Here is a 27,285-nt window from a genome sequence, read left to right as displayed (position 1 = left end):
TGACTGAGCTCTTCAGAGCACAGATGGGGCTGAGCATGCCTGGCTTGGGCCACCTCACCCGAAGTCTCATGGCTAGAATAAAGGAACTTTTCCTTTTGCTGGACATTGACTGTTCATCAGTGTAAGTGGCTGTTGGGAAACTAGAAGTACAGAAGGCAGCCAAGACGTCTGGAGATAAAGCCTAGGCTTGAGAAAATGAACAAGCAAAGTGTGGGTTTGGATCAGTATGTGGCCACTTCGACTTCCCCCATCGCTTTGACCCCACCAAAGGCACTGCCAACTGCTTCCCCAGCCCCTCCTCCTTCCATTTGTTCTGACTGTTGGAATAATTTACATTCTGTTCATGTTTAAATTGGCCACGCTGGAGTTTCTATCTATGGGTCTTTCTCTTTGGCTAGGGTATAGAACCCACACATTTCACACCACGGAATCTTATCTAAAATGACTTGCGTTCACCAAAAGGGGTCAGGAAGCAGGAGCTGATTCAGAGGCCATTGGAGGGATGTCACAAATGCTGTGTGGTTCCAGAAACATCACAGAGGGAGTTCAGCAGCAAGGGATCATGGGGTCCAAGAACCCTCATGTTGTGTTTTCTTTGTTTTACCTTTCTATGGCCAGAATTATGTTCATGATGCTTGGGACCTCAGAAGTAGAGACAGGCATTGGATCTTCATGTTTCTCTTAATTCACAAGGCTGGCAATCTGAGAAGACAGTAGATTGGTACCCTAAATACTTTCATCTCATCTCCTTTTCAGCCAGCAGATCTCATAGGGAGAAAACAGAGCAAAGCCAACCAATCCTTCCAGGGGCTCAGGCTTGCCCCCTCTGCTCAGGTGTCAGCCATGTTTCCAAGATGTGTGGTGTCTCTGTGCCTCCTTAACATTCCTTGTGCCCTTCCCTCATTTTGTGCCTCTGTGGACTCAAGAACTTCTAGACGTGCTGAGTCAAGTTTCTGCTGGCTTCAACTTTGTGTTTCTCCAAGGGTATCTTGGTTGAGGTTGAGAGGTATCTGGGAATGAGCAAACCACCATCAGTATATGGAAGCCTAGGTAGCAATCCATGTATTGCCTACTGCCTTCTTACAACATGGAGTATAAGCATGTAAGACAGAATATGAACATGACCTTCAATATCTTAGCCAGGGTTTCTATTCCTACACAAGCATCATGACCAAGAAGCAAGTTGGGAAGGAAAGGGTTTATTCAGCTTACACTTCCACACTGCTGTTCATCACCAAAGGAAGTCAGGACTAGAACTCAGGCAGGTCAGGAAACAGGAGCTGATGCAGAGGCCATGGAGGAATGTTACTTACTGACTTGCTTCCCCTGGCTTTCTCAGCCTGCTTTCTTATAGAACCCAGGTCTACCAGCCCAGGGATGGCACCACCCACAATGGGCTGGGCCCTTCCCCCTTGATCACTAGTTGAGAAAATGCCTTACAGCTGGATCTCATAGAGGCACTTCCTCAACGGAGGCTTCTTTCTCTGTGGTAACTCCAGTTTGTGTCAAGTTGACATATAAAACCAGCCAGTGCAGCATCCCTCCTGTCTCCTACCAAGTCCCCACGCAAAGTCCTCAATGAGAAGTTACTGTCCGTTTTCTTATTTGACCAAGCTTTGGACTAAGTTCCTGGTGTTTTGGGTTTCAAGATTTCCAGAGCAGAATGATCTTTTCCTTCCTGCCCAAGTCCCACTGAAGCCACTGGATTTTATTTCAGGCTCTGCAGGCTCATGTGTCCTTCAGCACCCAGGTTGTGTGAGCTCCCAGGAGACACCGGATGGTGTGATAGAGCCCAGCGATGAAGATGTCTTCTCTTAGGAGTTTTCATAACCAGGGAAAAGACCCTTCCACGAGGAAATGTTGGGAGGGGCAGAATGGCTTGCTTTGCTGGGCAACAATATCAAACCTAGAAGGGCAGAGAAGGGGTAAGAACAGATCTGAAACACTCTCCCCTGCCTGGAGGCGCTCTTGCTCTAGCAAAAAGAGATGGGGCCTTGAGTGGAAGAAGCCACAAGAGTAGCCCTGAAGCTGTCAGCCTGGTTCTGCCAGACAGGGTTGCTTTAAGCAGCTCTGGGGAATGTATAAAGTAGCCGTTCTCAGCCCTCCTAATGCTGTGACCCTTTAATACAGATCCTCGTGCTGTGGTGACCCTAAACCATAAAGTTATTTTCATTGCTACTTCATAATGTAATGTAAATATTTTCAGAGATAGAGATTTGCCAAAGGGGTGGTGACGCACAGGTTGAGAGCCAGTGGCATAGGGGATGGACCAGTTCTGGGATAACCCACTGGGGTCGGATTTGCTGTGTGACCCTGAACCACATTAGCAGGTCTATCTTAAAGAGGAAATACAACAGGATTGGCTTAGTCTGTTTGGGCCGCTATAATGAAACACCTTAAACTGGATAGTTTATGAGCAACTGAAATTTCTTGCTCATGGTTCTGGAGGCTAGATATCCAGGATCAAGGCCCCAAATGATTCAATGCCTGATGGAACCTCTCATGTATCCTCCTGCGGGGGGGGGGGGTGGACAGCTTCTTCAGACTTCACACATAAGTTCTGCCCGCATGACCTAGTCACCTCCAAAGCCTTGTGTTTAATGTTCTCACTGGCTATTAGGTCTTTAATTCTTCTAGAAGAGCTTTCAACCGTTGATGTTACCTACTTTCTAAAGCGTGCGCTCGCGCGCGCGCGCGCATACACACACACACACACACACACACACACACACACACACACACACACGCAAAAAGGTTAGTGAGAGTTGTTTACAGGAACACGGGTGAACAGTATCTAGAGGAGTGCAGGCAGCTAGCCAGAGGCCATACCACTGAAGAAAACATCTGCCTTCTCTGGTAACCATTAACTGCCAATAGATCTTCAGGAGGATGGGGCCTCACGAACCCCTCTCCCTCTAGGACAGAAGGCTGACAGCTCAGTCTTGCACAGGTTCTGTAAGTGCATGAGTACAAAGGCCCTGCCACACTTAGAACACATCCTTGCACAGCCCCCACCCCACCCCTCCTTCTGCACCCACATCCTTTCTTCATCTTCCCGGATGTGCCCTGGGCTGTGGAGAAAACAACCGAGATCTTTTTGTATAGAATAGGGTTTATTCAGGGAATGGGGAGGGGAGTTAAGAGAGAGAGAATAGAGAAAAAAGTAGTAGAGTAGAGGCCAGCCATGAGCAAGGGGAGAGAGAGTTGGGGAAGGGAATGGGGAGAGGAGGGACAAGGGGTAAGTGCAAGAGCAAGAGGGCAAGAGAGAAGAGAGCGAGGCAGGAGCAAGCAGCCCCTTTTACAGTGCCAGGTAATGGTGGGCAGAGCGTACCTGGCTGTTGCCAGATAACTGTGGGGCAGAGTTTGGAAGAATCCTAACATTCCCCCTTTTTTGGTTTAATTATAAAAGAAAAAGTAGACGATGGTAGAACAGGAATAGGACCATCATGATCTCTAACTACTTCACGCTTGCTTTGCAGTGCAGACCACACTGGCCGAACTTACTGGGTGCTGGGGTTAAAGTCGTGCACCCCCACTGCCCAGCTTGAAACACCAATATCTTAAGATGAATCCCATACACTGTTTTTATCTCTTGTCTATCCAATGGAGAATAATGACCATTTCCCATGGATCAACCTAATATGTGCAGCGGAACACTAACCAGGCTCTAGCCTAGACTTGCTGGGAATCTTTTAAAGTCCCAAAGCCAGCATCCTGCCTGGTATCAACAATATCTGCAGGTGATTATAGTGACAGATAGATCTGGGGACCACTGTTAACACAGGGCGTGGGATCTGCTGAAGCATTCAGCATCAGCTACCCCTCCCTTTCATTCATCTTTCACTGAGCACCTGCTCTATGCCATAGACTTGCCGGTTGTTATTTGGACCTCCCTGATTAACCCCTTCTCACTCCTCACCTCTTCCACAGTGTCCCGGCCTCGCAGCTCCCCGGATGACTTGAAGGCGCTGACTAGGAATGTCAACCGGCTGAACGAGAGCTTCCGGGACATGCAGCTTCGGCTGCTGCAGGCTCCGCTGCAGGCAGATCTGACGGAACAGGTGTGGAAGGTTCAGGATGCGCTGCAGAACCAGACTGACTCATTGTTGGCCCTGGCAGGCTTGGTGCAGAGGCTGGAGGGCACACTCTGGGGGCTGCATGCGCAGGCAGCCCAGACTGAGCAGGCGATGGCCCTGCTGCGGGACCAAACAGGACAGCAGACTGACTCCGCGCAGCTGGAACTCTACCAACTGCAGGTGGAAAGCAACCGAAGTCAGCTGCTGCTGCAGCGGCACGCGGGCCTGCTGGATGGGCTAGCACGCAGGGTGGGTGTCCTGGGTGAGGAGCTGGCTGATGTGGGTGGTGCGCTCCGTGGCCTCAACCACAGCCTGTCCTATGACGTGGCCCTGCACAGCACGTGGCTTCAGGACCTGCAGGTGCTGGTGAGCAATGCCAGCGCAGACACGCGCCGGATGAGGCTGGTGCACATGGACATGGAGATGCAACTCAAGCAGGAGCTGGCCACACTCAACCTGGTGACCGAGGACCTGCGTCTGAAGGACTGGGAACACTCCATCGCCTTGAGGAACATCACCCTTGCCAAAGGTACTTGGCTGACCCACCCTGTCCATAGTTTCTCCTGCCTACCCTTCCTACTAAGGCCACCCCCTGCAACGGTCATCCCAAGGGCCCATCCTGGAATGACGGTTACATCTTACACCTTCACCTTTAAGTCTTACACTGTATGGCTCTGGAATGTTCTGCCTAGATGACCTGTGCCCATTTCCAGGGTCTCCCTAAGTCTCTCTGTTGAATAAACCTACCTGGAGCAGGGAACAGATTCAGCATCCACAACCCTAGGCAGGGAAACAACCAAGGGTGGATGCTAATGAGTTGAGTGGTCAGAGATTTGGTATGCCCTCCGCAGCCTTCAAGAGACAGAAGAGGGTCCTGCTGTAGGCCTAACAAGAGGCCAGAGGGCTCCTTCAGCTGCAAAGGTTCTAAGGAGTGGAGCTTCCAGGAATTCCAAATTTGGATTTCGCCTACTAGACTGTTAGAAAAATGTTTGGCCAGGCACTGGTGGTGCACACCTCTAATCCCAGCACCTAGGAGACAGAGGCAGGCATCTCTGAGTACAAGGCCAGCCTGATCTACAGAGCAAGTTCCAGGACAGCCAGGGCTACTCAGAGTTATCTTGTCTCAAAAATAATAAATAAAAACAAAACAAAACAAAAAAACAAAAGAAGACAACTATGTCAGGTAAAGTAAGTTTAAATTCATTAAGTTTATTTCCTAAACACAATTGGCTGTGTGCGCTGGCACATGCCTGTGAGCGTAGCACATGAGAAATGGAGATGTAAAGATTAACAGATGGAGGCCAGATCGGTCCATATAAAATGATCTTGCATATAAATGAATGAAGTCAGTAATGAATGGGCTGCTTTTGCTGTGATTAAACACCATGATCAAAAGCAAACTGGAGAAGAAGAGGTTTGCTGGGTTTACGGTTCCAAATTGTAATTTCATTATTGAGAGAAGTCAGGGCAGGAACTTAATCAGAGCAGGAACCTGTAGGCAGGAGCTAATGCAGAGGCCTTGGAGGGGTGCTTCTTATTAACTTGCTCTTCATGGCTTGCTTGACCTGCTTTCTTGAAGAACCCAAAACCACCAGCACTGGGGTTGCACCACCCATAAGCACTACAGGCTTGCCTGTATCTGATATCAGGGAGGCATTTTCTCAGTTGAGGTTCCCTCCTCCCCTACAGCTGTAGCTTGTATCAAACTGACAGAAAACTAGCCAGCACACTCAACAGCAGTTACCCTAGAGACTCAGCTCTCTCCTCTTCTGATAAACCACCATCGTCTCCCCTGTCAGGCTGTGAGAGTCATGAGACCCTGAGTAGTCTGGCAGTCAGCACTACTGAAGTTGTTCTCATTACTACACTAGCTGCACATGGTGTATCAAGGGCATGCCACACAGCATCTCTTAAGAACAGCACCTGTCTAGGGAAGTGTCTCAGTCCCTTTGGGTGTTACCATGAGCATTGAGACCCAGGAAGCTTACAGAGCCCACCCAGGCTGCAGGGTTGAGGTGGGAGTAGAACCAGGCATGAATTTTGCCCTTTGTGTGGCCGTGCTTCTGTGACTCCTGTCTTGTTTGCTGGAGCTTTTCCTTTGGTACTGTCTGCTTCCCACTCCCAAACAGGGAGGTAGACAGAGCCATCTGAATCTCTCCAGTTTACCTCCTCCAGCCCTGTGTCCCTCCTCTGAGCTTCCACAGTGACCATAGGGAGCTATAGTCATCCTGCTCTGCAAGTTTAGAGTGCTCTAGTAGGCTTCTGTGAATTTTTATACCATTATTGGAGTGGCCTTCCTGCCATGATTCTACCTAATTTGTCTCTAATTTATACATCTCTAAACACACATGTACACACTCATGCACACACACATGCATACATATACATACCTGTATAAACTCACACACACCTGAATGTGTAACTCATATGCACACACAAGCACAGATACATTCACAAACACAAATAACTACATGCATAGCTCACATGTGTACACATGCACATACACAGATGACTGGATACACAACTCACATGTGCACAAACAGGCATATCCATGCACAAGCACTCACACGGACACTTCCATGCATAACTCACCAGCCTCACCAGCACACACACACACACACACACACACAAACACCTGCATGAGTAATTCACATGTATATGTACATGTATGAACAAACACACATATGTGGGTGCATAACTCATAGGTATGCACATGCACACATATGCACAAGCACAGACACCCTACATGCATAGCTCACATGTATGCACACATACAGGCATGCACAGATACCATGCTCTGCCCCACTGCTCTTTTCTGGCTCGTACTCATAAATACTCGAGAGCATGAGGTTTCCAAAGGTGAGAGCACTGAGCTGCGAATGATTTTCATTTTCTCACTTTGCTGGCAGTTTTCTATGGGTTCCGACTCCAGTTCATCTTTCGTAGACATTCAGAGCAAAGCAGTGTTTTCTTCTGCTCTGGATCTTTTGGCACTGAGGAGGTCAAAATCTGCCCTTGCGATTTAAAGGCACGGAGAACTTAGGGGGGGAGGTCCCTGGAGGAGGAAGGAAGATCAGAGAGGGGGACACGCCACAACATATCGGCACAGCGAGCCTTGAGGCAGGCCACCCAAGCCATGTGCGGATGGCTAAAATGAAAGCTTTCTAGAATTCTTTGGAATGGGAGTAGACCTCTGAAATCATCCACTCTGTTCGTCCTGTGTCGTGGTGGAGAACCACAAGGTCCCAGGAGGGGAAATGACTTATCCAAGTCAAATGTCAAACCTCTTGATGAATGAAAACAGGTTTTCTATGCAGCTGTATCTGGCAGACGCTTTGTTTTCAGTAGAAAACACCAGTGGGTGGAGGAGGGAGCCCCCCTCAGTGCGTCTGTCAGGTGTGTGAAGTAAAGGAGTTGGGGGGCTGGATTCTAGGGCTGACCAGGGGTCTCTACCTTCTAGTTAAAAGGAGCAGACCAGGATGTACATCTGTGAATGGAGCCACTTGTATCTGCTCTACGAGGATTGGGTTGTGTATATACAGGTCTTGGGTGGGTTGTGTGACCGTCTGTCCTCTTGTCCTCCTCAGAGTGATGCAGGATGTGTCTCTCCAGCAGGGCTGCCCCTGAACTTCCTGTGGTGCCGCTCTCCAGGCTGTGGAAGGGAGCTACAGTCTGCCCTGTCCTTTTCTTAGGCAGAGATGTTTTGAACGAGAAAGGAGTCAGGACACTCTTATGGACCCTGTAGCTTCAGAAAACTGAGGCAGAGAAATGAGCGGCAGGGGCGGAGTCCTGTGGGCTCAGACCTTATCCCAACCCCCTCCATGTTGTGACCTACCTCAGACAATGAGAAATAAGACTCGAGACTATAAAACTCTGAGAAATTAAAAAAAAAAAAAGGCTCCTGTGGTGAAACCTGGGTGCAACCTCAGCTATAACCACATATACTGCCCAGATGTCACCTCAGAGTGCCAGCTGTGGGTTGGCACAGCTGTCACAGGCTCGATTCCTGGAGCTCAGGGTCCAGGGAGAGATGCAGAGTGAAGTGGGGGAAGTGTTTGCCCTGGATGAGCGTTAGCCACAGAGGTCTGTGCTAGGTTTCCTGTGCTGCTGAGTCTGACGAGGGAGACAGCTCGGTACAGGACAGGGATGGGGAAGAGGTTCGGGCAACGGAGCTCATTTGCCTCTTCGCTCTGTCTTGCTCTAGCTATACCAGACTTGGAAAAACAGGTTTCATGTCTTGATCCTGTTATCTGGGAATTGGGATAAAAAGCATGATGCCTCAAAACTTCCGCTTTCTTTAAATGCCTTACATAACTTGTGAATTTAAAAAAAAAAAAAAAAAAAAAAAGGTGGCTACATTCCTCTTGCTCTTGGGCCATTGAGTTGTTAAGTAGCTGTCAACTTCAGTTAGGGTCTGAGGACAGTGCCAACTTTTGGAATGTATCAGTACATCTTGATCTTGGCAGCTGGGTTGTTTTGTGTGTATTAACACCCTGTGGTCTCACATCCTCATTCGCTTTGTTAAGTACTGATTGTGCAAGATACTGCTCTGCTAAGAGCCTACATGGTTTGGGTCCCAGGGAGAGCATCACTCACTGGGGTGAAAAAATAACAGTTTGTTGTCAAGAGTTTGCAAGCCTTCAACCAAGGCATCCCTCTGAAACTCTGAGGGAGAGTCTTCCTTGTGCCTCCTGAACTTCCGGTGGCTGGGGCGATCTTGGTCTGCAGATCCCTCCGTCCCCTCTCTGCTCCTACCATCCTGTATCTCTGCTTACAGGACTCCAGCCACAAGATTAGGGTCTAGCCTTCTCCAGTATGCCCTTAACTAATGGCATCTGTAGTAACCCAATGTCCTAAGGGAGGTAAGAACGTTCTAGAGACAGATAAGTTGGGATTTCACTAATACAGCAGGAGGTGAGTGCTTGCAGCAGGGTCAGATGTACAGGATGCATCAAAGTGACCCGGATCTGCTTGTCCAGCTTGTGCCTGTCCCAGCAGGAACCACAGGACCATGAAAGATAAGCTATGAAACAACAAGGAGCATCCTCAGATCATAGTCTCGGAGACTGGCAGGGAGACCTTCTGGGAGACTGAACAAGTGGCAGGAAGGTGGCAAGGGTGCGATATCTGGTCTCATGGGTGTGGCAGAAAGGACAAGAGCCAGACAGACCTGGACTGAGACTGTGGCTGCCTGTGTGGCCTCAGACAAGTAACTTTGACATATGGCATAGGCATAGTGGAGACTGAATTCAGTCGTGTGCACTTGAATCTCTGCCACCTCTCCCAGAAGGTGGTCCCATTCACAAGCAATTAGACACTTCTCCACCCAGGTGCCCAGCTGAAACCTGAGCTTAGCCAGGCCACCTCCTCCACTACATCCCCAGAGAGAGCCAACGGTAGCCTCCATTTTAAACAGTCTGTCCATTTCTTCTGTCTCTGATGGCCCCTTTCCTAACCCAGAGTTCCTCCACGTCCCACTCAATGGACCACAGCCCCAGCTACCTTGACTTTCACCTTCTTTCTGTTCTTTCTCTTCAAACCACAGCCCAGCCATCTTGCTCTCTTTGCTGAGCACAGACCTGATGTGGCTTTCCTACTGGTCAGAATGAAGTCCAGAACCTCAGCCTCCAATACCCCCCCCTTCCCCAGCCCACTGAGCCCCTGATGCTCTGTTCACTGTAGCTTGCACAGCTACATCATCACCTTTAGCTCCTGTAGGAATTCTTCCTCTGATTAGAATTTCTCCCTCCTTGTTCTGCCTTGATCAGCCCTGATCACTGAAATGGGCTGGGGGCCTTGGACCGCACACAGTGCTTTCTTGTCGGTTCAGGAGACTGGAAGTCTGAGTTCAGGGACTGATGTAGTTCAGTTCAGGTGAGGTGCATGATCACTTGTTCTCCAGAACATATTCTGGTCTGGCAGAATGGGGGTTTGGGGAGAGAAGGAGATATGGGGTGGGGGCTGACTGGTAAGGGACAGGAATGAACGGAGAGGAAAGGCACCATAACTAACCTTCCTTATTTTATAATGACACTAATCCCATTGAGGAGTGCCCCATTCCTATGACCTCATCTAGACCCTGTCAGTCACTATGCTCCCCCCCCAACAGCCCCACCTTTCCAAACCATAACCTTGGGGGTAAGAACTTCAATATATAGATTTGAGAGGAACAGACATCCCCGAATACCCTCTACCCTTCTTGATTTAGCTAGGTCCTGCTTCTTCCTGAACAGGATTCCATGGAACCTCCTTCCGGTACCCCCAAAGCTGAGTAGCTGCCATTATGTTTCCAGCACAGAATTCTGTCTCTTCCTCTCATCTTGGAGGGGGGTCATTGCTTTTCCATTGGTGTCCTGGCTTTCTAATTCTCTAATCAATCTTGTTTTTGTTGTCATGTTTCAGGGCCACCAGGACCCAAAGGTGACCAAGGGAATGAAGGGAAGGAGGGAAAGCCAGGTATCCCAGGACTTCCTGGATCTCGAGGTAATGGGGTACACTGGGAGGAACTTGGGAGAGTGCTTCAAGTCTGTCCCTGACACTCTCTTCCTAGGGATGATAGACATCCACTAGGTGACTAAGGTTTCATAGAATGGACCAAATGCTTTTCCCTAAGAAGTATCAGGATCTAAAGGAAGGGGCTCCCAAGAGTCCCCAGGTTCACCAATCCACTGCCCACATAGAAATCAGGGTTCACATGGCCAGGGCCTTCAAGAAAAGGAGCCTTCTAGGAGCCTGACACTCTCCTGCCCCATCTCACTGCCTGATGCCTGCAGCCTTTCTTAGGCTCAGAGTCTCAGAAGTTTCCTATCGGGACCTGTGACAAACATCTGAGTGTGCCCATTCCTGAGCCTGTGTTGCATGCAATGTCCCTCTGAGTGAGGAGACTTCAGGGTGATGCAGGGAGAGGAAGCTTAGTGGGGAGGAGTCTGGTTATTTGTTTTAGGGAGCTATTTCTGCCAACCTCTAGGTACATTACAGGCGAGGCGGAAAAGACAGAGCATGAAAGGAGAGCGCTCCAGCCTGGCCTCCCCTCTGTCCTCGGCCCCACAGCAGAGGATGTCCTGAGGCTCTCAGGACAGAAGAGCCACTTTTCCTGCCTAATGAATCATAGGGTGGGGGCCTTTGGGCACATCTTGCAGTAGACTCAGAGATCACCGCAGGACTCTTAGACTCTGGGAACAGATGGATCATGTCAAGAAGGGAAAGAAAGACATTCCATCAGTTTCTTTGACGTCCTCACACCCTTGGGAGGCCAGTGGCCTACCCCAGTCATTTGCTATTAGCCCTGGGATAGTAACTGGGAAGCAGGTTTCTTGTGCTGTGGAAAAAGAAACCCAGTGAAAACCAGCTTGGCTCCAAGCAGGAAAGAACAGTTAGGACCTCGATTAAGAGAACTGTGTTCTGCAGCGATGACTAGTCTTGGGTCAGGACTCGTGGGCCTTGGGCTCTCACTCCATAAAAATGTTTGTTTATTCTGGCTCTCGATGGTGCTTTCAGTGCAGGCTGTGGCCATGGAGTCTGATAGCCAAGAGCCTGGAGCAAAGGGCCTAATGGGGTGGCAGGCTATACACCCATTTGATTGGTTTTGAGGACATCCCTGTGCTGTTGGCACTTTGTGGGAAGAAAGAGAGTGTTTTGGTTTCTTGCTTTCTTTTTTGGTTTGTCTTTATGTTTCTCTTCCTTTAAATAGGTTAAGGCATCACCTCCTCCTTCTCCCACTCACTAATGCCATCCCCACAGCATCTCCCTCCCTAGGGACCAGTGAGACCCTTAGCCTAAAGCATGACATGATGATAGCCAATCATGACCTTTCTGTAAGAGAGGCACTCAGATCCTGCTTCCAAAGCCCTTTGCTGTGAGCCCTGGGGAGACATCCACGGGCCTTAGTTTCTTGATTTGTAGTGTGGGTACAAAACCACCCCCGTGCATAGTGTAAGGATTAGATGAGATTCTTTATGCCGGGCACACAGAGTGATCCAAAAGTTGTTTTCAGAATTTAGAAGTCTAGCACGCTTACAGGTATCTGAATTGGGACTGGCACTACTACCCCCACAACAATACTAGGCCTTTCAAGGGGGAGGGGTCAGGGAAAAGTGATGTAGGTGTGTATGGAAAGGCTCTGAGCTACCCTGCAGGATGCTAAGCAACGGGAAGCCGAGGCTATGGAAGGTCAAGTTCATATTAGTTATTAAACCAGACAATGTCATCTAATGGCCCTTCAGTTCTGAGTCTGCAACTCCACCCTTATCTCTTCTCACACCAGGTCTGCCAGGAGAGAGGGGTGACCCAGGACTGCCTGGTCCCAAGGGTGATGATGGGAAGCTAGGTGCCACAGGCCCCATGGGCATGCGCGGATTCAAAGGTAATACTGAACTTTGCTGCACCCTGGAGCCTCACATGCCTTCAGTCCTTGAATAGATAGGAGCAATCCAGGATAGCGCCCTCTCTGTGTGTGCATATGTGTGAGTGCATATGTACAGGTTGCATTCCAGAGATAAAAGGCATCGAAGCTAGTGAGGGGTCTCTGAGAACAGAACCAGGCTACAAGCCCCTTATCACTTGTTCTCAGTCCTACCAGACTCTTCTCCGTCTACGTGCCCAACCTCTGCCTGTGCTTACAACTTTATTTCCTTCCTCAGGTTTACTTAGCTAACAGTGTTTCTTCTGACATTTTTTTCTTCTTTCTGTGGCTAGTCCCCTTGTTTGTCCTACGGGAACCTACTTCTTCAGGGTCAGTTTGTGGTCCCTTTCCATTCAAGATAGTCAGATTGGCCAGGTGTGGTGCTATACAACACTTCCTGGTACTCTGGAAACAGAGGCAGATAGGTCTCTGTGATTCCAAGGCCACCCTGGTCTACACAGTGAACTCCAGGACACCTAGAACCAGGACTACATAGAGGACTACATAGAGGACCATGTCATTCATAGATAGATAGATAGATACATACATACATACATACATATATAAACTGATACATAGATAGATATACAGTTACATAGATTGATACATAGATACATAGATACATAGATTGATGCATAGATACATAGATTGATGCATAGATACATAGTTACATAGATACATAGTTACATAGATTGGTACATAGATACATACATTGAAACATAGATATATAGACAGAAGACAAGGATACCTGATGCTCTTTGCACAGTCCGCCTACATTTCACTCATTACCATGACAACTCAGAAAAAGTACTGCTCATCATTCCCCAACACACACACACACACACACACACACACACACACACACACACACACACACATGCTGTGACTGGGAGGTCTTCTGTTCATGGATCTTTGGGAAATCATATTCTACTCTCTAGTGATACAATGGACTGAGGATTTTCTTTTATGATCCTAATGTGAAAATGTACAATTTTTAAGACCGTATAATGAGAGTCAAGCTTGTTGAAAATGACTAGACAGTACAGACAGACACAAAGGGTAAAGTAGACAGGAACTCCTTTCTTCTTTGGCCCCTTCGGCTCTTATTCTTCAGAATAACCACTGTGAGATCTTCGGAGCACACACTGATGGATATTTCTCTAAACATGTTCAACCATGTATGTGGTTAGTTTCCTTCTTTTCAACCCTGGGATCACAGTAAATACTCCCTCCTGGGAATTTCTGACTTGCTTTCTTCACCCACCTTATGCAGTGGGCTTTTGACTTACAGAGATATATGTTGGGAAAACCTTAAAGTAGAATTCCCCGTTGCCTTTCTATGGTCCACTGAGTGGTCCTGGGACGTTCTCCTTCTTCATAGATCGAGGCAGAAACTAAGAAATGTCTGACCTTTTAACTCAAGCCTGGAAAGGACATTTCACAAGTCCTTGGAAACTGATTCTGCAGTCTCCCCTACCAGAAACCCCAGCCTGACTTATAACCTGTCTCCACGGATGACAGGAACTCAACCCCTCCCTCTCCGATTAGCTTGGGTGTGAATTTCTCTAACACTAACTAGCTTTGTTCCCTGGCAGGCATTCCTTGATGCTATATGAAATGGGGCTCTAATGTGTTTTCTCACTGGGCCCTTCTCTTTCCTGTATGACCACAGCAGATGCTCGAATTATCTTCCCCACAGTGCCCTCTGGTGGCTGCTGGGCTCTGCATGAAGGTTTCCCTGGCCTTGAGTTAGCAAGTCCATAGATACAATCTTGTTTGTAGTGTTTGTTTCCCTTCCTAATGCCTGTTTTCCTTCCGTTGCAGGTGAGAGAGGCCCAAAAGGAGAGAAAGGAGAGAGAGGAGATAGAGCTGGTAAGGAAGTTCTGCGGGGTCATGGAGTACTCTGGGGTACAGGTGGAGCTCTAGAAGGTCTTTGGGTCAGGTGCTGAAACCTCACTGTAGGACTTGAGCATCAAAGAGCCCCCTCCCCCTTTTTAGCCCTCACTGGCCCAGCAATATACATCAACACACCCTAGGAGTGTAGGCCTGGGGTTGTACAGATGGATCTAGAGATCCCCCCCCTAGCACCCTACATACAATCTATACAATGCCACTTGCTGCCTATATACAATCTTTGTAAAATGGAGAGAATCAGAGTCCTGACCTCTTAGGGCCATGGTGAGAACGTGACAGAGTCTGGCCACCTGATTCGGGGCTCATGAAGTATTAGCTGTTAATATTCCATACCATGCACCAACTCAGACATACTTCCCCAAATCAAATGGAGATGTCTGCTAAAACTCAGCTCCAGACTTTGTAGAAATGGCTTGTGTGAGGCTCAGAGAAGCATGGCAAGCCTCAGCAGACTTTTTTATCTTCTCCTTTGCTGCTTCTGGGACCATGAGGCTAAAGATGTTTCCTAGCAACCACACAGTTTCATGTGGGAATAGACACCTCTGCTGAACCCCTTCCTGTAGCAGTTGCAAGAGAGCTGGCTGGTCTAGCTGAACCACATTTCCATGAGGTGTATCTTCCCCCAAAGTGCCTTGTGTGGACTACAAGAGAGACTGTTGGGAAGGACACACAGAGCCTCTTAGCCAAGTTCCAAACAAAATAGAGCACCCGGCATGTGGCACCCTTGGCTCTTGAGTGTATATTCAGGAGAGCATGGGTAGATTAGCATGTCTGTGGGCACCTGTGCACTGAGTGTTACTGCAGGGGAAGTGTAATCTGGACTTACAGGGACCTCCTCCAAAGGACAGGGTGGTGAACTTGGTCTTTAAGGTGCTGCCTACTCCTGTTCTTGGTATCAAGTATTGTTGCATTTTTTTGACAAAATGTTGCTAAGGTGGCTGAGAAGGGCCAGGACTGTAGCATTTAGCTCTGAGACATAAACAACTTGTGTGGGGTTGGGCAGGGAGAGAGGAACTATGTGGAAAGATGACCTTTGAAAATGAGACCAGAAATGCTGCCCACATACCAGAGGGGTCTCCCTGGAAACTCTGCCATCTGTTCTCTTAGCTGACTTGAGAACCCAAACAGGAGCCACAGCCAGCAGAGTGAATATGGTCACTGTCAACCTGGACAGAGCTGGCTAGGCTCTGAGACTGAGGAGGCAGAAGCCAAAGCTGGATGATGTGAGGCTCCATGCTAGAGGCTGGGGAAGAGCACCCATCCACTTGATCTTATAGCCTCTGGATGGCCCAGCCAAGGACTGACATCAGCTTTGGATATGTTTCCCAAGGAAGAAAGGTTTGTTTCCTGTCATACAGAGACTATATCCAGACTGGAGTCGGGGCTCATACACAGCTTGTACAAAACGTTTAGCTACCTTTCAAAGCTTCCAGAATTGGTCTCCTTGTGCCATGAAACCGGCAGGTAAAGGGGCTTGGCAGACTGGAAGCTGCTCATGATATGAAGAAGGACATCAAAGGCACACAGGAATTCTAGAACCACGATACTGGAAGCCCAACATTCACCTTCTCCACTGTTAGAGCCTCAGAGCTGAGCACTGGGTCCCTGGCTTCCTGAATCTGGAATGAGAAGTCAGACCACACTCTTGGGGCAGTAGAGTCTTGGATGGTAAGGCTGGGCTCCCCAGAGTTCCTAGTGAGTTCCTCTTCCCTCACGGCTCTAGATGCTAATGGAAGACCCAGGCTGATGGAACCTTTGCCTCAGTTCAGAACTAAGGTCTGAGTCTGGTTGGCAACAGGGTTGCCATGGCCTCAGCTTCCTAGGTTGCTTCTAGCCAGTCTAGTCATAGGTCCCCTGTCCCCCCGAGGTGTTACTTATATCCCTGAGACCCAGGCTCTGAGGAGAGGCCCATGGCTCATCTTTCAGGAGAGTGTGGAAACTCTGATGGACACAGTGCCTACTACTACTGGGGCTTTCTTAGTCATTTCCTGGATCCTTGGCAGTCCCACCGTGGGATCTATGGCGTAGGAAGTGTGAGTTCTCAGCACCGGAGAACCTCAAAGCCCTGAACTGAGTGGTGCAGGACCAGCTCGCCTGGCTGAGTTTTGGCAGCTGGTGTCTTTGTCAGAGGCTTGAAACCTTTACCAAATTCCTCAGGTTAACCTGCATTGCAAATGCCAGAGGTTCCTCCCTGCAGGAAGTATTACTATAGTAATGGTATTCATGACAACGTGTAGATAGACACCTCTCACTGGCTAGTGGACTGTGTTTGGTATTAGGGAAAACTCCTGGGGATCATGTTTGCAGTTGGTGTTAACATGCTTTTCAGAACGAAATTCTTGCCAGTGTTTACCCATTTGAATCTGGAGTTGTGGGATTTGGGAGTTTGGATAGGTTTCAGATCACTTCCTGTCCCGTTTCTAGCTCCACCCCTGCAGGTCATTGGCCCAAGAGGTGGAGGACTCTAAGGTTACTTGCTAAGATGATGGTTGCACTGGGTCTAAGATCCAGACCTTGTGGTGTTTTTCTTGATGAGAAGTAAAGACTTATTTTCCCTTCAGGCCTAGTGACATCAATCATCCCATAAAATTCCATTAAATAACCCTGGCTTTGGAGATTTGGCCAGTGGGTAGGGGAACAAGACCCATATGCACATCTCAAGGAAGACACACGTTTGTTTTACCTTGAAAGATGCTGCTTGCAAGTTACATAGGTATGCACAAAGTTGTGTTTAAATCCCAGTGTATACATTTAAAGCAGTATATAAGCTCCAGTTGTTTTTTAAAGGACAAACAAACAAACAAAACCCACAAAAATTTCACTCAGTTTGGTTTCACATGAGAAGAAACTATGCGGCCTGACATGGGGCGAATCCCCAAGCCAATATTAGTCAGTAGTTATTACTGGAAGTTCAGAAGGCTGGGAAAATGCTTAGTGTTGTGTGTGTGTTTTGTCATTTAAGGAGAGGGGTTTCTGGGTCCCAGCAGGATCCAGACCCATACACACACATACTCATACACACACACATACACACTTATACACACACACTCACACACTCCCATACTCACAATCACACACACACATACACACTTATACACACACACTCACTCACACACACACATACACACATGCACACACACACATACACACACACACACACACACACACACTCACTCACTCACACACACACCAAAGCTCACAGCTAGTAACTGAAATATATAGAGAGGCACATTTCACTCAGGAAAATCAGCTTGAAGCAAACACTGAAGCAAAATGCCAGAGAGGAATGATGAGGAAATGGTAAATGGGGCATGAGGAGATGGGGATAAGCAAAGCCAGCCCCAGGGTGGGCAGGGGTCAGGACACAGAGGCTGGGGAGGGAGAGGTTAGGGCAGAACTGACTTTGAAAAGGAGTAGAGGCCAGAGAAGATGAGGGGACTCTCGGGAGTGAGGACTGGCCTCCTTTACTTCTATCGGAATGAGAAAGTAGGTGTGTGGATGGAAAGGTAGCCCAGTGAAGAGAGCGCTGAGCACTCACCCCTCTGGCAAATGTCTATTGAGTGTTTGCACCAGGAATTTTCATCTAGGCAAGGGGGAGAGACTCAAAGTTACCCTTGGGAGTAGCTGTGCCCTTGGGAGAAGCTGTGGTGGAAGTCAGGTCATGGGGACAAGGTCAGAGAGGAGTTGTGATCCAAACTCTGAAGGGAAAGGTCTGGTAGGTGCTTGTGGGACATGATGGATGGCATCCCGGATGCAGGGAGCTGTGCATGGAGCTGACACTCCTATCGATGGGCTGGGTAAGAATCTATAGTATTCCAAACAAAAATCCAAGCCCAGCAGAAGGTATTCGAAACAAAAGTGAAGCTCAGGGGACAAGCAAGAATCCCCACAGAGCTTGCAGTGGTCGGGAGGGTAGCTTTGATCCTCTTACTTCAGAAAACCACCAGTGGGTTTTAAGTGGGCACTTTGAAAAGGTTAGGAGAACCAACCAGAGGTTAAGTCATCCCTCCTCCTTCCCAAGACCTGAGGCATGTCCTTCCTCCCCTGGGGACAGTCCCCTCTGTAAGTACAGGCTGCTTCTCTGCTCCAGCTCGTGCTTGAGTCTCAGGGACCCTGTCTTTAGCAAAATCTTCTACAGAAGCATCATCCAAAAACAAAAGACAAGACCCAAACTCCACAAAACTCTAAACAAACAATATGAACCACGGGGCAGCTCAGAGAAAGGCATTTATTTCTTCTGAGCCAGTTCACATACTCTGACTTGGAGCTGGCTTTTCCCATACCACAGGTTCCTGGCGCCAGTGAGGTGCCCTACTTTATCTGCTCGTAGTTGGTATGGACCCCACAGACTCAGTGCTCAATCTCACAAGATCCCCACTTTAGATCCAGTTGCTGTAATTGGTGTATCGCATGAACTCCTTGAGTTCGGTCATTTGCTAAGATGACTCACGGAGTGGTACCTCCTCCTGTTCCCTCACTTATAAAGGATGTTCTCACCATTCCTGGGCAGCTAGAGAGAAACAAGAATGGGGTCTGTGGCCAAGCAAGGAAATATATTAAGGCCAATGTCAAAAGAAATGAAGTCCTCCCTGGGAACCCAGCAGTGCTGAGGCCATCAAGAGACTGCTAATCTCTGTATTGTAAACACATGTAAGTGGATGCAGGAGTCTGGGGCCAGGGCTTAAGAAGAGCAGCTATTAGGAAACAATAAACAAATGAATGCTTGGCATGCGCACTAAACATGAGTTAGCAGCCAGGGGCATATTCAGGATTTGGAAGGGCTGGATGCTTTGAACTGCTATTCTCCTGGGTTATTCGCGTGCCTGCTAGTCAAGCCAACTAGTTTACTGTTCTGGGTCCAGCCCTGTCCTAGCAAACCCCCATGGCTCTTTGCTAGTTAATCTTTCTGCCCACTGCCCCTTAGGACTCAGAGGTTTACTCTCAGGGATTTGTGCTGGAAGAAAACTCTTAGTAACACAAACCTCAGGCAGAAGGTGAGCAAACAGTGTCTTGACAGTGTTGGAAAGATGGCTCTATAGTTAAGCAAGCTTGCTGCTCTTCCAGAGGACTAAAGTTCGACTCCCAGCACCCAAGACGGGTGGTTCACAATGCATGTAACTCCAGCTCCAGCAGATCCAAAACTCTTTGGGTCCAACCCAAAGACGAGACATACACGTTAAAAGGAAGGAAGGAAGGAAGGAAGGAAGGAAGATAGAAAGAAAGAAAGAAAGATAGATAGATAGAAAGAAAGAAAGAAAGAAAGAAAGAAAGAAAGAAAGAAAGAAAGACCTCAACTAAAATTTAAAAACAACAAAAAAAGGGGGGCCTGAAACCACCAAAGAACTGAAGCTTGGGTCATTGATGTGGGTTTTGTACAAATAAAGTTTAGGTTGAAGCAGAGTTTAGTTGTACATGAAAACTAGGAGTAACCGGATTGTTTGTTTAGAAGACATTTCAAACAAACCCAAGAATAATTCCCGGTCCCCAGAACCAGAGCTCTCTCTGTCCTTGTAATGCTCGGCGGTCGAGGATGGTGAGATCTGCGGAAGACTGAGTGAGGCCAGGGCTTGAAGCCCTAAGTCCACAATCCTTCCCATCATGGGATGCGAAAGACACCTTGGTGGGTAGGTGGAGTCAGTTTCAGCCTGTCTTGCCCCCTGCTGTGGGTGGCAGCCTGCTTCTTTTCTGTTAGTGAGATGTAGATAGAAAAGGGAAGACCTCCAGCAGATCTCCAGAGACCTGCTCCATCTGTGCGTGCTGTGATGGTAACCTTCATGTTGGCTTCCTTACTGACTCAGCCTTGGAGGGACACTTGCCACTCACCACCACACCACAGTCCCCACCATGATCATTCCTCTGGCTCTTGCTGAGTCTCAGAGACAGACCACCAGCCAGTTCTCAGTTATTGTCATGCCCTCAAACAGTGGCAGACACTACAGAGAGGGCATGTCCCCACCCAGGGTGACAGCATTAGTACTAAGTTTGAGTCTCCAGGTAAGGGTTTGCAGTATGGATGTACCAGGGCTTGGTCCTGGACTTGGAAGGTCCCAGACTAACATAGGAACCAGGATGTGGAAGGAGAAAGATACCTCCCCTCCAGGAATGGCCACTGGACTGAAGGGATGGGGGTCAGGGTGAGGGTTCAGGGGCTGATTAAGCAATAGATCCATAAAGCCTTTGCCAAGGAGGTCTTTCATATGTCAGCGTGTCTCCCTGGAAGGCTTGAGTACGGAGGGCTCAAGGCTTGCTGACAGAAACAATCAGCACTCCTTGCCTGTCGCCTGCCTCTTCTGACTCCCTTTTAGCTCTAAAAACTGAAGTTTATTGGCTTTTACATTTTGGTGCTATTTGAAACCAGGGCTCGGGGGAGGAGGGATGGATGGAGAAGAGCCTCATCTATCTACATAGCTTACGATCGGTGCCTACAAATGTAGTTGTGAGAAGCTTCAGGCTTTGACCCTCTCCCACTAGCTCCTGCTAGCTCCAAGCATTCTTCATTTATTGTTTAACAGACACATCTCTTTTTTTTAGTTTTGCTCTTTTTAATTGTGTGTGTGTGTGTGTGTGTGTGTGTGTGTGTGTGTGTGACACAGAGGCCTCAGCCACCAAAGCCATTTCCTGTGGGTGCTGGGAATCAAACTCATGTCCTCTCCAAGAGCAGATTACACTCTTAGCTGCTGAGCCATCTCTCTAGCCCCAAAATGTGTCTTATAAGATTAATTTACGTATTGAAAATTTGTGTGGGGGTCAGAGGACAGCTTGCAGGAGTCTGTTCTATCCTCTACCACGTAAGCCTCAGGGATCAAACTCAGGCTGTCAAGCTTGGCAGCCCCTTAACTCCCAGAGCCATGTGACTAACCCCTAGACACGTCTTTGCCGTCAACTACTAGGACCCAGGAGTAGCAGCATCTGAAAGCTGTGAGCATAGTTTTCAAAGACTATGTGACCAAACTGGGAAGAGGCAGACATGAGTCAGCAATTTAAAGGGTCAGTGCTTGGGAGCTGGGGATGGCTCTGTTGGTAAAGGGCTTTCCACGTGGGCAGAAGGACCTGAGTTCAGATTCCCCAGAACTCACATAAAAACCCAATGTGGAGGTATACAGGTGTAATCCTAGTGCTAGGCAAGAAGGCACAAAGGATTCCAAGCCTGTTCGTTCTCCCGAATAGTGAAGTTCAGTCTCAGGGAGAGACCCTTACTCAAAACAGAAAATGGAGAAAAGAAGGGGGAAGACACCTGACTTTGATCTCTGGCCTCTACAGGCATTACCATAGACAGACAGACACAGACAGACAGATAGAGATAGAGAGATAGATAACAAACAACGAAGTCAGAGCAGTTTGACACCTTGGGGGATGTATCTGTTACATCTTCTACCCAGTAAAGCCCTGAATACCCTGCTGTGACTTCCATCCAGGGACACAGCACAAGAAAGACCCGGGATCAGTCACTTCTTTAGCTGTCCTAGAGAAAATCTTTTTTTCCATCTTCACTCTCGTTGGAAGAGGGTGTGAATGGTCCCTTGAGAACATTTAATAAAATGTCCCCTATTAGAGTCAAAGCAGACATCCACCCCCAAGAAAAGGTGTTTTAAACCCACAGGCAATACCCTCCTGGAGAGCCTCCCCAGAAATGCCTTCTTTTGCTTCAGGGAGGGCTCCCAACCTCCCATATGGATCACATTTCCTGTTGAGAAGTGTCACCCCAGCCTAGGGGGTGGGGACTTCAGGCCAGCTCAGGGCATGAGGAGTTCTTCCTTCATAAGAGAATGAAAGTTCAGCTTCCTTAATGGGCAGATGGTCCAAATTATCCCTGCACCCCCATCCACCCCTTCGCAGCAGAAACTGCAGAGGCCAATTCCCCCGTTTCCCCGTTTCCCCGTTTCCCCTCCCTGTGTGTTTATTTCCATTCTCTGCAACCTCCTTTCTTCTTTCTTGTTTTTGCTTTGGCAGGAGGGGACTGAAAGGCATGGAAAACAAATATCAAGGGTCTGGACCATTCTGGCCATAGCTTGAGCTCTGCTTCTTGCTTTAGAAGCAGAATTCCCGGGCTCTAGAGCTCTCCCATGGGTAGCCAAGGGAGGGTCTGAGTAAGTTGGTGCTCTATCTGGGTCTGAGTCATACTCACCCATCTGTCCGTTAAGTACAATGTGTCGAATGCTTCCCTGTACCATTGTTAAATCTCGGGGCTGAGTCCAGAGGGTTACCTGCTAAAATGTACAAACTTCTTGCACATTAGAACAAAGCATTAGACCATGAATAGTGGTCATATTATTAAATTAATAATTACTAATAGTTATTAAAGGATAGAGAGGCACTCCTGAGAGTGCAAGGGGGCTAGAGAGCTGAGACAGATCCCAGACTCAAAGGCCTGAATCCTTCCACTACCATTCCTGATCCTTTATAGGTCGTTTACACGGCACCAGCTTCTCAGATGGGATTTTTTGGGGGGGGGGGGCATTCTCTATTTTGTTTTCCCCGTCCTTTTGCTAACTGGCTTTTTTCCTTTTAATCACTTTCCCCTAAAGATCTGATTTATTTGTCCATATGCCTGTCTGTTTATATTCGGATGTATGTGCACATGAGTTCAGGTGCCCACAGAGGCTAGAAAAGAGTGTCGGATCCCCTGGAATGAAGGGGTCACTGGAACCCAAGACTGCTCTGGGCATACTGCTGTAAGGGGTCAGCTTGTCTAGTGTCTCATCTCAGACCTGGCCTAGTGACCCCAATTCCTGATTCTCGGTCATTTTTGCTCCTGCCTTCACTCCCCACCCCCACCCTCCCCAGCTCATATTCTTGAGATATTCTGAGTGATTCTGTAATTTTCACTACAGTGGCTTGGGCATACCTTCTGGGCCTTTCCCACACACAAGGAAGTGCCACGGGCTGTGGGCACATCACACTCCTTGACTGATGTGTCAAATGTCACAGCCTTACCACATTAATTGGCAAAGTCAAATTGGCACTAGTGACAGGGTACTGAACAGATGCAAACAGCAGTAACCACTGCCACAGGGGAAGGAATTCTGCACGGAGTAGACTCTACCTCAATTTGGCCAAGAAGGGCTTGGTGGGGCCAGGAAAGTAAAGTTACAAAAAGAAGGAAGCTGGGTGGTTCCGGGGAAGCCCATATGGGCTTGGTGACTGGTATTTATCAAAGTGAGCTGCTGCTCAGGAGACGCTGAAGACAGAGGTCCAGCTGCCAGTGCTCACATGGGAGACCTCAAGTCTGCTCCAGAAATTTACTGTTGACTCTGACGGCTCCTTTAAGCAGGCTCGTAATGATCCTGGGGCATTGACATTGACTTGTTGGACATGACCTCTGTACCTTCTTGAAGTCCTTGTAGGTCAAAAGTGAAGTTCCAGTTAAGGGAAGGGTTCAAAGGGGCCTGGCTTGGGTTTGGCCATGGAGCCACCTTCTGCCACTGGTCCCCGAATCAGGCTGGGAAATAACAATGGAAGCAACAGGGAAAGGGAGTCCATCTTGTGTATCAGGCTCAAAGGAACAGTCGCCGCACACCTTGGTGGGCCCTGCCCGTCCAGCTCATTCCCGACATGTTCCTCTCCTCACTGCCCTGGGACGCTGCCTCAGACCCACAGTTGCTGCGTTTAGCAGGGCATGACCTAGGGTTCTTACATAACACTGTGCCAAGAAAGGAAGGAAGGAAGGAAGGAAGGAAGGAAGGAAGGGAGGGAGGAAGGAAGGAAGGAAGGAAGGAAGGGAGGGAGGGAGGGAGGGAGGGAGGGAGGGAAGGAGGAAGGAAGGAAGGAAGGAAGGAAGGAAGGGAGGGAGGGAGGGAGGGAGGGAGGGAGGGAGGAAGGAAGGAAGGAAGGAAGGAAGGAAGGAAGGAAGGAAGGAAGGAAGGAAGGGAGGAAGACGCTCATATGTCCCTCGCTGGTATCCTGTCAGGCCCCGATGGGTATGAGAGCAGGCAGGAGCATTCTTGTTATGCTTGCTCATGAAGACATGCACCCATCCATCCACGCAGCTCTGGCCGTCAAACCTCTGTTTAGTTCTCACCACTAACCCGAATCAACGCTGAGCATCCAGGACTGTGTTACCGCAAGGGAACCGGGGTAGGCACATGTGTCCTGAGGTTGGGAGCTTCCTAGAGAAAACTCAGGCAAGGGTGCTCTAGTCTGTGGAATGCCAGCTCCAGGCCCTGGGCCTCTAGGGTTAACTGTCCAGCAGCTCCCCTGGGTGGGATGACCCAGTTCTGGGAGTGAAAAAGAAACAGTGCTCTGTGAAAGAGGCCTTCCAGGGACTACTCCTCCATCCCGGTTTCCTCGTCTCTGCACGGGGGATATGGTGAGATTCAAGGTGGAAGATGATGTTTCTGGTCCCACTCTCCCTTGGCATCCATTCTAACCATGGGATGTGGCTGGGAGTTCCAGAGGTGAGTCTGGATGGAAGACTAAGTGAGCAGTTGGAAGTAAAAATGCACACACCAATAGTACAAGGAGTGAACGGGTGGTGCACAGGAGATGGACCGCCTCAGCAGGCTTTCCCCCAGCGCTGAGCTTCATCCTTCCCTTGCCTGGCAGAGCAGCACATTCATTTCCAACGTCACTCAGAAAATCTGTGCCCTGCAAGGGCGTTGCGGCTGTCATGACTCACCTATAAGACTCCGGGGAAGCTGATGCGTTTCTATGAATTTCCAGCAAACACGTGACAAAGTGACTTTTCTGGGCTTCTGCTCCATCACAGTTATGAGGCACCCCAGGAGGTTAAGGGCTCAGTGTGCAGGAATCAGCTCTCCTATGCACAGAGGATGACTTGGATAAGTCACATCACCTCTATGGGGCCCTCCTGACATGTGAAGGTTTTATGTCATCTCAAAGTCTTGGCCAGCTGGCTTGTTCCATGCTTCTCTGTCACTTGCAATGATTGCAAAAGCCCAATGGTTGTGTCACCATTAACTGAAATAGCTCCATGAGCTACGTGACGGGATGCCTGAAGCCCGCCGCTTAGCTGTAGCCCTCTGCTGCCAGCCGTAGCCTAGGGGAATGTAGGATTTCCTAGTCCAGACCCATTTGTTTCTTCAGAGCCGGACCCCAAGTGTGTCCCTTTCCCTCTTCACTGGAGAGACAGGTTTGGGTAGGTAGACAGGTAGGCAACCCTGAGGTTGTCTTCAGGAGTGTGGGTGATGACCAGAAGCAGCCTGGATAATGGGCAAAGGCAGTTCCAGATGCCAGGGAATAAAGACAGTTTCTAGGAGCTGAAGTAGCAAGGTAGGAGTCGCAAGCAGAGATCAGAACCCCTGCCTCACATCCCAGGAAACTTGTAGGTGAACCAACGAGCCCTTTGAACTGCAAGAGCAGCAAGGCCATGTGGCTGCAAGGGGGCCAGTGTCCTGTCCTGAGTACCTTATGTGTTTCTTCCAAGCAGTGATGCTTCTGGACTAAGTCCTAGGATGACTGCAGGCTTCTCAGTACAAGGGAGGACCACTTACCCCCAGGTGTTGTGGGGGGTCTACAATCCCCAAGCCCAGAGCAGAAGGGAAAAGAACTGAGGCCCAGCACTGTGGACATCTTGGTATCTCAGCTTAGTTTGGGAAGGTGAAGGCTACAGATGGGAAGTTCTGCCCAAGAGCTGAAGGCTGCAGATTAGGACAAACTGTCACATTGGGATAACCATCCTTTACTCTCCATGATTCAGGTGAGGGACAACTGCTTAAGCAACTGGAGTTTTCCAGCCATGAGAAGGCATTGTAGGGATAATCCATGGTGGCAGAAAGGGCCACATTGTCTCTGGAATCAGGAAGCAGAGAGCAAACAAGACATTGGGCCAGACTTGATTCCCACTTCCTCCAGAGGTTCCCCCTCCTAAGGGTTCAATACTTTCCAAAGAGTGCCACCGGCTTGGGACCAAGGGTTCAAGCACAGAAGCCTGTGGTTCGTGCTTAAGCTGAGGCTGCCTCTCAGGCACTGGGTCCAGTTAAGTTGGGGCTGACACATTAAAATGGGGTGGGAGCATTGTTGAGATGATAGGTGAATTTTTTAGTAGGCAAACTCTACCTTGGGGCAGAAACTGCTGGGAAGAAGCCCAGTTGAAAACCTAGCCACAGAAAACCCAAACATATGAGCAAAACATGACATTCTACCTGGCTGGGCCAGAGCTCAGTGGCCACACCCCCAGGCCTGGGAAAGGTGTGTGCACTGCAGCTCCATGTTCCTATGCAGGTCCAAGGAGGCCAAAGACTGTTCAAGGACCTTCCTCTTGAACTGAGGTCCCTGAATCAGTGACACTGAGGTATCCACTGTGTTTAAGATGAAGTTATCCAGACATAAACTAACTCCTCTGGTAATACAGAACCTGGTGAATGTATAACTCAGAGTCCAGGGTTTTGGTGGGGGAGCTGATCCACCATCAGCGAATCTCAAGGCACTGATTCACACATACACCGCTGCTCCGCAATTACCTAGTGGCTTTCCACGAGGCTGTTCTAGGTTCTAGACTCAAAACTCAGATTGATGTACAGTGATACTCTCTTCCTGAGAAAACAGGATCACCTGAGAAAGCAAGGCAGTTATATTGTGAAGGAATAAATAGGTCTAGAGCAAAGCCAGATGTGGGACTAGGGTGGGAGTCTGAGAGGAGACGCCTATGTGTGAGACCTTGAGAAGCCTACGGTGGCACGTATTCAAGAGGGTTTTCCATATCCACATCCTTCCTCAGTCTCCTCGCCCACTACTCATTCTCTTCCTCGGCACATCTGGGATGGTGCCTCTTCTCACTTTCTACTCCCTTCCCTGTCTAGTTTCCAATATGGCGTCTCCCTTGGCTCTTCATACCCTACTTGGTCCACACTAGATGCCACCACTCATGACCACCCTCTTTCCTAGCCTAACCTTCAGTATGGTGCCTTCACTTCCATCCTTGCCTAGCTTCCAAGT

At 48.8% G+C, this 27,285-nt stretch overlaps 1 protein-coding gene across 1 annotated transcript in view; it reads left to right on the top strand.

The window, feature by feature from the left end:
• SCARA5 (scavenger receptor class A member 5) overlaps positions 1-27,285 on the top strand; it is an 87,150-nt gene that overhangs the window by 51,447 nt on the left and 8,418 nt on the right. Inside the window, exons 4-7 of the mRNA XM_080926720.1 lie at positions 3,931-4,605; positions 10,479-10,559; positions 12,340-12,438; positions 14,302-14,349. Coding sequence (XP_080782846.1) covers positions 3,931-4,605; positions 10,479-10,559; positions 12,340-12,438; positions 14,302-14,349 — 903 coding nt within the window. The remainder of the gene's footprint in view (positions 1-3,930; positions 4,606-10,478; positions 10,560-12,339; positions 12,439-14,301; positions 14,350-27,285) is intronic.

This window comes from Micromys minutus, assembly GCF_963924665.1.
Source record: "Micromys minutus genome assembly, chromosome: 12".
Lineage (NCBI taxonomy): Eukaryota > Metazoa > Chordata > Mammalia > Rodentia > Muridae > Micromys > Micromys minutus.
The sequence above is the reverse complement of the archived record's forward strand: the minus strand, read 5'-3'. Positions and strand labels throughout refer to the sequence as shown.